At 37.5% G+C, this 13,649-nt stretch overlaps 1 protein-coding gene across 1 annotated transcript; it reads right to left on the reverse strand.

Moving 5' to 3' along the window:
- Window positions 1-29: 29 nt before the first annotated feature.
- Window positions 30-11,567, reverse strand: LOC576624 (putative D-cysteine desulfhydrase 1, mitochondrial). Its single transcript, XM_776911.5, has 9 exons — window positions 11,402-11,567; window positions 9,296-9,409; window positions 8,356-8,514; window positions 5,358-5,491; window positions 4,639-4,738; window positions 3,758-3,858; window positions 3,128-3,309; window positions 2,102-2,242; window positions 30-1,068 (listed from the first exon to the last, which is right to left on the reverse strand). Exons 1-9 carry the CDS (start codon window positions 11,486-11,488, stop codon window positions 950-952), a joined length of 1,137 nt encoding a protein of 378 aa, XP_782004.4. The 5' UTR covers window positions 11,489-11,567; the 3' UTR covers window positions 30-949.
- Window positions 11,568-13,649: the final 2,082 nt, after the last annotated feature.

A 13,649-nucleotide genomic window follows, 5' to 3' on the forward strand; every position in this document is an offset into this window, starting at 1 on the left:
TGATCAAATAACAAGTTAGGCAATTGCACTTTTTTCATTTCCTTTTTTCCTTTTTCCTTTATTAAAAGGACCATTTGTACAATGTTTACAATGTAGCAGGTACATAAAATAGGATCAAGTTCTATTATTCTTTTACATTAAAAACACATGGACAACATTATATAAAACTGCAGTTTTTGATATGTTAACCTTTTTTATTGCACCGTACTACACCAGATAATGACAATACATTTTGACACGAAGGATATAAATGATTGTTATAATGCGACATCACAATTTGTGAATGCTTCATGCCGACAATTATTCAAATTAAATCCACAAAACGAGGCAATTTTTTTAAAAATTTCCTGCTATGAGAGTGCCTGTCATTTTACTCTATGAAATGTCTGGTTTTACCATTACTTCACCAGCGTAAATTAAGTAACAAAAGTTTAACTATGAGTGAGCCCACAGCTGCATGACGTACACACACAAACACTTGCATGCAGCAATAAAATACACACTGAACAAGGCAACAGATTTTGTTTTTAGGCCAACAGAAAAATAGGAAGCGGTATATATTATGCACAGTGGAAGTGTATCATTTATAAGAATAAAACAAATTTCAGCTTTTCACAAATGTTATTTGTGATTATCACACACTTTTAATAATGAAGTTACCATGCTAATCAACATGACTTACAAAGGGTTAGGTTTTTTTGGTTTAGTGTATAAGTCTCCCGACTGTGAACCACATGGGTTTGAATCCCTGCCACAACACTAACGTCCTTTAACAAGACGTTAATCTACATTTGCCACACTCCACCCAGGTGAGGTAAATGGGTACCTGGTAGGATTATTCCTTAAAATGCAAAACGAAACGATACAAACATACAAAAACAAACAAAAAATAACAACAACAAAACCCAGAGTGTAAGCTTAGAATACAGTATTTATATGTTCTTCATTTCTATTGGTCGAATGGCAATTTGTCAGTCATTTCCATCCAATCATAGACCTTGTTTTCTGCAGAGCTCTTGCCATCGATGGCGGATGACATCACTCCACTGAACAGATCAAACCATCCTCCTGATCAAACAAAGTAACCATGGTAACATCAATTAAACAGGAAGCTACTGGGATACATTTCTTTTAGAGTTAAAGGCCCCATGTCACCAAGGAGGTCTAATAATTATAATAATAATCTGGATTTGTACAGCGCTTAATACGAAATACTGTCTCTAATCGCTTTACAGATATTATCAATACCCCGGTCATCGGATTCATTCATGCACAATGTGCACCATCTCCACTCCCCGGGGAGTATTCCTACCAAATGGTCACCATGAGAGTATATGGCAATTACAAACATGCTTTCGTCATCCTACCAGGTCCCCATTTCTCTACTGGTTATGGAATGGCAAATGTAGATTAATGCCTCGCCTAAAGAAATAAGGGCCATGTCGGTGATTGAATCCATGACCTTTGCATTTCAAGTCAAGTGCTTAAAAATAAACCACTCGACTACAACACCATCGTCGCCACCATGGACTAAAATATGATTATATACAAATGTAAGTGTATAATCACAAGTGTCTTATATTGGCCATTGTACATCAGGACACATGCGTACTATGCTTATGGAGGTTGAAACCATGGATGGAGATAAAACTCCTTTGTGCATTTGGGCCAAAAAAGTTTAACATGAATAAGGTTTGTTTTATAATAAAGGAGGTACTAATTCCAATTGTAAAGAAAAGTACTTATGGATTGACATGGATGGAAATTACGAGATTCGGTAGAAAATTACCTGTTTTGTGCTCACAATGATCCCTAGCATTAAATTTAGTGAGAGCTGCTATTCAATTGATAACCATATGATGAAGCCATCTTGTAAGTGTATGGTAATAACAAATACAAATTAAAACTAGGTAACTATCCCACTCTAAGTTTACTGTAATCACTCTTGTTGTTTTTGTTTGTTTCTTTTTGTTCTCCTTTTAATCCTGAAATACCAACCTGAAGAAATACCTAACCTTCCAACACAACAAACAAACTTACTTGAACCCATTGGCCCGAATTCACAAAGGAGGTGGTTTGTAAAAACACGTTAAGCACTTACCTGTATGAATAAAGAGTATCTTCTTTCCTAGGAACCTATCAGGGTTTTCTCTCATGAGTTTCATTGTATGGTATGTGGCCTTCCCTGTGTAGCATGGATCTACCAGGATACCTGTTGTCGTGGCAACCTCTTGAATACATTCTAAAGATACGAAGAAAGATGTTAGTCAGTACAAAAGATAATGTTTGTTTATGTTTCTATGTTAATAACGGTACAATGACATAAGCTCTGGAAACTATATATGATTCTCAGAGGGTCCTACTGAAAAAGACCCGAGATATTTGAGATAATTCAAGATTCATCTTGTCTATGTCATGATACAGAATTAGCCTGCTAATGTAGTCACAGCCCAAATAGCAGCATATGTTGAAGGTTCGATTTTCCTCCAGAGTTGAAGAGTTTTTTTGTCTGAAGTGCTTTTCATTCATATGCAGACAATACACCCATTCCAAACACTGTGAGTTACAGCAAAAACACTTTCATCATTTTCTGTTGAGAGCCAGAAGGCTGTTAACTCACATCACTCAACACAAAGTCAGGGCCCTTTTGGTTCTCAACGGATGAAATAATCTCTTCTTGTTGACAGTAAACATGAAGAACAGCAAGCAAACTGTGAAACTAAATCAAGCAACTCACTAGAATTATAAAAACTACACCAATTCGTCAGTTGAGAGGCAAAAGGTAATAAGTCATGTTTAATGCATAGTCAATGCCCTATTGGCTCTCAACGGATGAAACAATCTCTGATAGTATACAAATATCGCCTCGGGTGTGTTAGACTATTCCAAAGGTACCTCGATTGTGTGGGTAATTTTACTAATGCCCGAACAAAATGGAGTGTAATATATGTGTTATAAGATTATGTTTTATTTGTTTTTATAAAATGATGTTTTATAACATGATTTTGACAATGACCGGTCATTATCCAAATTACGCATCAGGCAAAATAAATGCCTGGTCACATGTACGCTTTCAACCAATCATTTGATTAGGATCCACGTCATCGTAACAACAATAAATAATCACCTAATTCCTCTGGTGTGGACAGACCATAACCTATGCCCTTCACTCCCTCCACGATGTCCATGATGTCCTCAGCCTTGACCCCTGATGACCCATCACTGGCCTGCAAGCCTAGGTCTCTCAAGATTGCGTCCGCTTCCTCGTGAAAGTAAGCAGCGTCGGATATGACTGCCATGCCATGGACTCTGTAAGAACAAAGGTTTTTTTAATAAATATTAATGAATATACTGTATAAGTGGATATGTGAATGACCTTTGACCTTTGATCCCGAAGATCACGTATGTCAGCTTCCTTGTGAAAGTAGGCAGAGTCAGCTATGACTGCCATGCCTTGGATTCCATTAGAATTAAGACACTTTGAAAGAACAAATGTGGATATGTGAATGACATTTGACCTTTGATGTTATTAACCCAACGTCTCTAAGGTCGCATCTGCATCCTCATGAAAGTTAATGTAAGAAGCATTGACTGTTGAAACATATTTCACAGGAATAATGACCCGATTTCACAAAGAAAATTTAATTAAAAACTCATCAACAGATATGTCAGTACCGACTCAGTTGATGCAAATATTTATTCAAATTGAAAATAATAACATTCAGGAAATGCTGTTTAAAAATGCTTTAATACTTACTTGACTTTGTTTCCTGTCAGATGGTTCCCTATGGCAAGACCAGTTACAGATCCTGTGCTTCCCGATGCTACGACAATGTCTGTGAATCTCTCATGTAAACCCTGTATAGTATACAAATACACGACACATTTTGAGGGTCTGGCAAAAACTAGGAGCTAATGAAGAGGCATTAATCGTAACTTTCCCTAGGGAAAATTTATATCAAATTTACCTTGAGGTAAAGTTATTATTTATGCCTCTGAATGCTCATAGTTTGCTAGAGCCAAGAAAGACATAAACAGAAACAGGTTAGTGTCACACTCTTCTTCAGTGGCCAGATGTGACAGATGTTTAAAATTAAATTTGTTACATTTAGGGCAAGATAGTACCTATCCTGTACTTTTTGTACTTTATAGCCCTTCGCCTACTGGTACCGGGTGGTCCAAGTATTAAGCCTATAGGAATTAGAGAACTCAGTAGTTAACAGGTTAAAAGATCAAAAGGCAGCTAAAATAGATAAGTATCATACATATTGCAAAACCTGATACTTATTAGCTTTAATAGGGGTAATTTTTTAATATTTTTTATCTTTTGAATAGTAAACTAGTAAATTTACCTTGCATACACTTGTTGCTAGCAAACTTATGGGATTTATTTGTGTTGTTAAAGGAAATTCAATAAGCATACATAAAACAATCAATGAAAGTAATAGAAATCTGGAGCAAATGTCAGACAACCAAGACTACAAGACTTCACCTTTTTAATGAGTTAATTGAAGCAGTATTTATAATACTACCATACACCTACAATAGTTGTGAGTACAGAAAATGAAATTCCGCTCATGTTTCTTTATGCTGCCCTATGAAATGACATGGTAAAAGACTGAAGAGCTAGATAATCACCTGTTTGATGAGTTCATTGAAGCAGTCTATATACCCCCACACACCAACAGAGTTGGAGCCACCCAGAGGTATTGAATAACACTTCTTCCCTGATGTCTTCCTAAAATTGAACAAAAGAGGATAATTAAATGAATAAATTGTATTTATTCATACACTTGGGCAGTGGTTTAGCAACAAGCGGACACAAAAGAGGATAATTATATGAATAAATTGTATTTATTCATACACTTGGGCAGTGGTTTAGCAACAAGCGGACACAAAAGAGGATAATTATATGAATAAATTGTATTTATTCATACACTTGGGCAGTGGTTTAGCAACAAGCGGACACATGCCCCCCCCCCCCCCCTTCAATCAAATGATGGAAAACGATGGAAAACCTAATACTAAAAAGAAGAAAAAGTGAAAAATAGGTAAAAGATGACAGAACAGGGGAAAGGTCAAGAAAAGAAAACAGTAGGATTCCTCCTCCACCATTCGCAGCCCACCCCTCTTATAAATTCTCATTCAATATTCCAAATATGATCAGTGATTGCTCCCCCCCCCCCCCCCCCCCCTCCCCTCAAGAAAAGAAATGGTAGAATTCCCCCTCCCCCATTCCTACCCCATCCCCTTGTAAATTCTTATTTCATATTCCAAGTACAACCAGTGGTGCCCTCCCATGATTCATGATAGTTTCAGGGACTTGGTTGTTTCTGGTTCTAAGTTCAGTGACTTACATTATATGCTCTTGGAGCTGTTGCATTCTGGGATAGATCTCCTTCTGGAACGAGCACTCTGATGGTACAAGATAAAAGTTGGCTCCAACCATCCTGTCTAAAAGAGTGTTCCCAGTGAACTGGCCCTTAAGGTCCTAAAGAGAAAAAATAAATTAAAGTTACATCTGTTACATAGTGAACTTTACTCATTTTCTATTTCTATAGACTAGCCAAAATACATTCAATTTATGCATGCTCCTCTCTAGGGCCTTGCAATGTTTAATTGATTGTATATCAACTTGTTGTGGTTGATGCAGTGCTCAAAATACACGGGGGCGGTGGGCGATTCGCCCCCGTGAGCTACAAAATCGCCCCCGTCAGGTTGCTCACGGGGGCGATTGCAAAATTAAAAATCGCCCCGGTGGAATTATAAAATAAAGATAATCTTTTCTGTTATAACTTTAACACAATATTGGGTTTCAATTTTCAAACCTTAAACCAATGAAATGGAACTAAGATTAGCGTGCAAGATTTCTCGTTTTATGAGTAGGCCTATTATTACCGATTCAGCTCGCAGTGCAGTGCCGCCGTCAGCAGTGGTTATAGGCCTACTGCGCCGTTAGTAGCGGTGCGTTTGCACGCTGCCGCGCCATGTCTGCTGGAGCTGGAGGCGATCGGGCAAGGGCAGAAACATGGTCATGGCCTGGAGAAGTTTTTCGTTGTCAGCAAATAATGAACCTCGACCAGTAAATCAATATTAGGGACTTTTAGATTTGCACGATGAGAACGTGGACTGCAACGTGTGACCTCCTTTTAAGGCACTGCCAGTGCTTAAAAGGACGTCACATGTGATTGCCAGTGCCTTAAAAGGACGTAACACGTCGACGTCCACGCAAATCTAAAAGTCCCTTTTGAGGAGAAGAGGAAGACCAAAATGTCGTGGAATGACATGGTAACATGGGCAGATCTACGGCGGGGGAAGGGGGGGGGTAGGGGGTTTAACCCCCTCCTTCCACCCCCCCCCCCCCCCCCGGCCCCCTTGGGCTGCCAAGTGAAAATGTGATATTAAAGCGGGGGGGAGGGGATTCTGGAGAGGAGGACTACTAATCTATTTTATTTTTTTCAGGGGGCGGGGGGAAGTGAAGCGCCGTTTTAGCATGACTTTCTTTTTAACTCTTACTTTCACCTATCTCAGATAACCCTAAGTTTTTGGTTGCTGCTTTATATGTAGTTGATAATGCATGATTAAAATAAAGAGAGAGAGAGAGAGAGAGAAAACCACCATCATTTTGCAATGGTTCAGGGTTCGTGTAATGTACATTTGAAACCATTTCTTAGCGTCTCAACCCTAAAAAAAATAGCAAAACTATTTTTGAGGAAAAGCATTATACTGAATTAAATAAAGAATAATAGCTTTATATTGGATCATACTAATACTGATACGGGCTAAAGACAATGTGGTATTTGTATAGAGGTATTCCAAAATGACATTGTGATAATCAACATTTGTTCTGGTATCATATGTATAATCGCATAATACAACTGATCTTTATGATTTCTTAACGTGACATAGCTTCTTCTCCCTCTGCAAACAAAACAGAAAACAAGGTTATTTAATAAAAGGACCATGCGACAAATAATCATTGTGATTCAAATTGATGCAAGGATTTTTTTGAATAAGCAATGCTTTTCACCAGAATCTTCTTTGTAAAGACGACTTTTACAAATCTCAGCCATGCAATTCTGCCACTGTGCTATAAGATCACTTTGAGATTAGGAGAAGTGTATTATGTAATGGGTATTTTAAATTGAATGGAACGTCTCAAGTCAGTAAGCATGGCTGAGATTTGTAAAAGTTGTTTTTACAAAGAAGATTCGGGTGAATAGCAGTGCTTATTCAAACAAATATTCACATCAATTTGAATCACAATCATTATTTGTCGCTTAATCCCTTTTAATGGCCATGTTTTCTTTTTCGTTTGCAAGGGGAGAAGAAGATATGTCACGTTAAAGACATCATAAAGATCAGTGTTGTATGCGTATACACAGGCCAGTAACAGCTATGTAGCTTGTAAGTTTGTAAGAGGGAAAATGCTGATTGAAATGATAATGATGAAATAGCAAATAATTGAGGAGTATCATAGGTACCAATTCAATGGATATTTTTATAAAAAAGAGCCCCCGTCAGTAATAAAAGAGCCCCCATGAGAAGGCTCACGGGGGCTCTTTTTTCGGGGGAAGAGCCCCCGTGGACAAAAAATTAATTTGAGCCCTGGGTTGATGCTATGTTGGACAAGCTTATGCAAGTTTTTATATCACAAGGTGCACTCTATATAAGAAATTCATAGACATTGTTGAAAAATTAGATTAAACATTTTGACTGTATGGCTTCATTTTGTTCCATACGTCTCAAATTATACAACCAAAATATTCTCTCTATGACATTCAATGATTGTATTAAAGGATAAATATCAGGGAGAAACACCATTAAGGCAAATTCTCTAAAATTGAATGCTAGAAGGGTCATTCCATGAGGTTGGGACAAAAACATATGATGATGTCCATGTAACGGTTTTATGATATCTTCTACTACACATTAAAGATGAAATCATTGGTTGGAAGATTTATGTAGTGAATGTACCTGTATATGATACTGGTATATTACTGTCCTGAACCAATCCTGTTTCATTTGCTTCTCTTCAAAATATTTGCTTATTACGCATCTTTTCTTTTACCAGTGTAACATCGACATATATAACATTATATGAATTATTGGTCTATGTTATTGATTCACCATGAAGTTAGAGTACTTCTAAACATAATTGGCTCAATTTAACTCATTTCAAGCAAACATTGGTATGGTTGATAAAAAACATAGTTTCTCACTTTTAGTAATACACAAGAATTGCACCCGTGCCATGAAATGACCCTGGACGATCGAATGGGAGCTTCATAGCAGAAATCAAATGTCTGTCCATCAAATGTGTTTGGTACATCACGATACAAGCCATGGATTTACCTTAGTTCTGGACCACAGAAATAGATGGCATTCTAACCCAAGCTGACAAGACGAGATGGCCGTCGCTCGGCAGTGATTGGATCGGACTCCTCCACACGTCAAGATGACCTCACACCCTTTATCTACTGCATCAGCCAATAGGAACTCAAGCTTACGGATCTGTCAAAAGAGGTTAGAATTAATTGTTGCAAGTCATGTATGTTCTTGCTTGAACTACCCAAAGTCTCAAATATGAACCACTGATGGCTTGATCTTTGATATTTGGGTGTGGGGGGGGGGGGGGGAGTGGGGGAGGTGGTATAGCACAAATCCGAAAAAACAAACATTATTTAGGTTTACATATCTTTCAGGTGCTTCCTTACCCCACAAAAATCATTCCCCCCCCCCCCCCCCCCCCCTCCCCCACTCTATATTGAAGAGCACACAAATGCTACTCAAAGACAATGACCTCTGCATTATAATATCCCAAGTGCCATTTCAGGGATTGAACCCATAACCTTTAAATCTTCAGTTGAAGTGTTTAAACCACTTGACTCTCACACCTTGGTATCAAATAACACTGGCCTCCGCACAGGCTGTTCGAGAAATTATAAATATTGTACATATCAGGGTACTTTGTCCTGTTAAGTTACCGACAGACCATATCTAAGATGTTATAGTATACGTATTCTAAAACACCTGTATCACATTTACATGCAGTACGTGTGTGAGAAAATAGGACAAAGTACATCAATGTATGAAGTTAGCCCCTACTAGAGCTTGTATCAGAAAAAGAAGAAAAAAATGTAAATGTGAAGTAGATAATCAGTGTCAATTTTTGTTCATAACTCCTAAAAACTTGGTATTGAATGTATGGGACACAGGATCTATGACCAAACACCTTAAACTTGCTTATCAGTGCAATTTTCAACTGTTGTTCAAGAGGAGTGAGTGACCTTACCTTGTTGCCTGAGAGAACACTTCCTGTCATGTCATCCCTCTTGACAAAGACCTCAAAGTCATCAGGTGTCCTTGGAAGACGCCATTTGTGGATAGGGGTGTTCAGGTTAGCCAACTGGAAGGATAGTCATACAAGCAAATCAAGTATATTTAATGATTTCTGTTATATACTGTGACATCAATTATACATTTATTATTATAGGCTACAAAGAAGTTTGATTTCTCAGTGGGCAGTTATCATCTGTTTCAATAAAAAAACAGTTGGACATCTGCTTACAAATGTAATAGTATGGTTTCTGAAGACTTGGATTGTTAGAGCCACATCATTTTCATTGGTAAGAAACAGACCATAGTTTGCCATTTACACGTTATCTAGATAATTGGCAATATATGTCCTAGACTGCAGTGTACATTTCCTGATGATTGTGATTCGTTTTACTAATCTAAAATGATCCACAATCTGAACACAAAAATGTTCCAAATTTTGTAAAGTTACCTACCACCAGCACTATTCATAATCTTGTTCAAATAAACATATTGTCTTTTCAAAATTAAGTATAAGATTATAAATTACTAGAATTATAGAAAAGCAAAATAAAAGTGTTACTAATTTATAATCGTGTATGCATAGCACAAAAGACATTATTGAAAAGTAATCGGTATGCAAGGGGAGTTTGTACTTGCACCAGTTTATAGCAGCACCACACACGCTTTAGTTATTGAATATTAATTAGAACAAAATGCAGCCACACCCTGCACACGGCACAAAAGCACTCTATTTAAAGGCCCACTGCACTACTTGTAGCTACTTGCGCCCTCTATTCAACAAACAATGCCTAATCGGTGACCATTGCATGGTCCCCCATGATCCTTTTTTTCTTATGTTAACTGAGAGCCGAGTTGATGAGATAACCACCTGTTCAGTGACCTTGCAGGGCCGTCTAATCCCTCCTGTAAACTATGGCAGATAAGCTTTAAGAGGCTGGCACTCAACTGGAAGAAGAAGCTTAGAAGAAAGCCTGAATTCACGACAAGTGTGAATACTGCATGCACCGAGTGAAATTAAATTGAATGAGAGGGGAATTTTTGTTTCTTTTTCATTTGATGAAAGACTTATTACTTATACTACCTGTATCCTAAACTGCTCCAGGGTTTTGTATTTTCAAAACCATTAAAAGGGAAGTCCATTGCAAGCGGCCTGATATGATATTAAATTAGTTTTAATAGAAGCATGATGAGCCTGAGAGTAACAGCCTACAGTACAGGTCAGTGAAAGTTTGAGCTAAAAGCGATTAAAAATAAGAAAGTTAGGAATTTTTGTAGGTGCAATATCAAATGCAACTTTGTGACGTTTCATGCGAGGTCTACTCCTATTTGCTCTGTACTTAAAATCTTCAAGAAAAAATATGTTTCCATTATAAGAAAATGTTAAATCATATTAGACTAGGTCTATATATTCTGTGTAGACCTATATTCATAATCATACATATACAGTTGATCAATGCAAATATTTTAATACAATTACAACTGTACGCACATGTTTATTTCGTCATTAGTAACTTAGAAAATGAAAGTTTATGAATTTATCTGTACATAGAGTCAAGCCAGGGATATGAGAGTTTAACTCTCATATCCCTGGCTAGCCTAGACTATAGCTGATTGGAGAGGAGCTCACAATGGATTAAGTCTAGATCGTTCTAGATCTAGATCTAGATCTACTCTAGACTAGTTACATTAGTTTTTGGTGCAGTGTACATGTATGTTGACGACAATTAACTTTCATATTCAAAATTCATATCTTTCCTATTTTTCAACCTAATATTCAAATATTGATGAAACTCTCATTTCATTTGCTCCTCTTGTTTTTCTGCTTTCATTAAAACCAAGTTAATCTCCGGGTGGAGTACCCCTTTAATGCACCCTCCTCCCCTCCTCCTCTGCTGCTGAAGCTGAATGAGATTTGCATGCCGCGTCTGGAGCAGTGACTCGGATCTCTACTCTCATCCCTGCCCGTCCAGCTCGGCGATGAGCTGCATGCTCCGAACGCCTGCATGCCATTTGAGTCCCTCCTAGCTAATAATTTTGTTTAACTTTAAGTTTAACAAACCTGAAATTTAAACTTTGGAATCAAAGCCAAGTTGGCAGCCCAGCTCGGAGGTTCATATGGCAAGAATGGATAATCTGACTTCTGCATGATGCGATGACTTCCACAAGTTCCACCGACTCCTCAAATGCCAAATGACTTTCGCTTAGGCCGCAACGCTGAATGAGAACGGTCGGTGGTCCGGTACGGTACTAGGTCGGATCGGTTGTCCGATCCCCGCTCTAGCGCTGGCCTGAGATCGAGTTGGGCGCCGCGCTAGTGCATGCAGTAGAACATTAGTGCAGGAGATCTATGTCCCGATCTATGTATCGTCCGTCAGGGTATCCACTCCATCACTGACCATTCTAATGGCATATCAACTTAAAATTTTAAAAAATAAAACAATGGAAGGACCAAAATTGTGGCTTGTGGAGGGGGGGGGGGGGGGCAAAATTGAACATACATTGCAAGCTCCCACATGACGTACAGGCAGAGATCAATTGTTTCATCATCATCATCTCTTAAAGTCACATTGTCATCTAAATACTCATCAAGCATCAACACAATATCGTTTGCCATAATATATATGCACCTTCATCTAGTGTCTACTTTTACATCACTATCATAACCAATTATTTCCTACTAGTACATGTACAATTATCCATTCTTTAGGCCTATATAGTACTTTCATCACTATTTTTTCTCTGCAATTACCATCATTGCCCATGTAATGTATATGTAATAGCAAGAGGGAGCACATATGTCCACCCCCTTCCCCCCCCCCCCCCCCCCCCCCCCAACCCTGCCCCAAATGCCTTAACATAAAAGGGGAGGGGAAAAGCAAGAGAGAAAGGAAAAGGGGGAATGAAGAAGTATAAAGAAGTATAAAGAAACCCTCTCCCCTCTATTGCTTTCGCACACCCATCTGATACTGTTAATGTGTGTGAGGAAGGGCGTGTATTACAGAGTGAGAAGAGGGAGCTAAAGAGAGAGAGAGAGAGAGAGAGAGAGATAGAGAAATACAACCATTATATCATGATTGATATGGTAAATCTATGATTTTAGCTTTGCATTTGAAATGAAACAAAATGTGGATCAATGATATACATACAAACAAGAATCCGTTTATTCAGAAATATGAGGACAGTAACTGTAAAATAATTCACATTTTAAGCATCAAGCTCATAGAAATCAACAATGACATAAATCAAACATTTTGAAATGAGCATGATTTTTTCCTCCTACAAATGGAATGAGAGAGTCATAAGTGAGAAAGTTTTAGCCGAGGCCATCAAAAATAAAGACACCCCATCTTTTGCTTTGCAATATTTCAGACCGTCTTCTTGGAATAGAGGCAACAACAACAAAAATAGGCAAAAACTACTGAAATATATTCTACAAGAAATCTACGACTACCTGACATCTTCACCAAGTTTTTCTGATTTTTGTACCAACTTTTGGAAAAGACGACAATCAAATATGGGGTGATATGCCACTTCGTTGCCGCATAGAGGAACAAAATGAACCAGTATTTCAAGTTCAAAAAGAAAAATTTGAGAAGCAGTATAAATCATGGCATTTCTGTGTAATATAATTTAACATATGATCATATTCATTTGCTTTTCACTCTAAAATATATTTTAAAAAAGAAGGAGAAATTAAGACGTTGGGATAAAGCAATAATAAAGTCATCAAGTTGACATCCAAGATATTACAAAATCACAACATTAGATGTTAAGGTTTGCTGGTGTTCATGTAAATTTCCTTGCTAGATTTAGGCCTTGTTTTAATAAAGGGGGGTCAGCAGAAGTAATAATAAATTAATAATAATAATAATGAAAACTGATTATGTTTGGAGCCAGAAGGGCATTAACTCATAACACAATGTTAACGTCATTCTGACTCTAAACAGACAATGTTATGCTGTCCAGCAATTCATTCTCTCATATTTGCATCGATAGTAGTACCGTTCTTTCATTTCCAAGAGCAAATAAATAAAATGTTATTGATTTTACAAATAATGCCATACTGATATTACAAATCATGCACCTACTGCAATTTTAAAATTTCAATCAAAATTTTGCATATCTTCAAACATAAACAAGCCAAATTTCTTTTTTTTATATTACAAGACAGATAAAAAGAAAAAAAAAAACCTCCCTTGTTCAAAATAATTCAGGATTCGAATGAACCATAGTCTTATGCCATCTTGTCCATATTTCAGTCCAACCCTTCCTTCTTGACTCTCCAAAGAATATAACAGCTTTCATCA

Source organism: Strongylocentrotus purpuratus, unplaced genomic scaffold (genome assembly GCF_000002235.5).
Source record: "Strongylocentrotus purpuratus isolate Spur 01 unplaced genomic scaffold, Spur_5.0 spur5_scaffold_12, whole genome shotgun sequence".
NCBI lineage: Eukaryota > Metazoa > Echinodermata > Echinoidea > Camarodonta > Strongylocentrotidae > Strongylocentrotus > Strongylocentrotus purpuratus.

Bases quoted from the DNA above. Each gene is read 5' to 3' on its own strand.
- LOC576624 (XM_776911.5), bottom strand. From the start codon at position 11,488: ATGCAGAAGTCAGATTATCCATTCTTGCCATATGAACCTCCGAGCTGG. The intron at 9,410-11,401 runs GTTTGTTAAACT...CTATCCTTCCAG, and splicing joins TTCCAAAGTTTAAATTTCAG to TTGGCTAACCTGAACACCCC. The intron at 3,859-4,638 runs GTGATTATCTAG...TATACTATACAG, and splicing joins TCAATGAACTCATCAAACAG to GGTTTACATGAGAGATTCAC.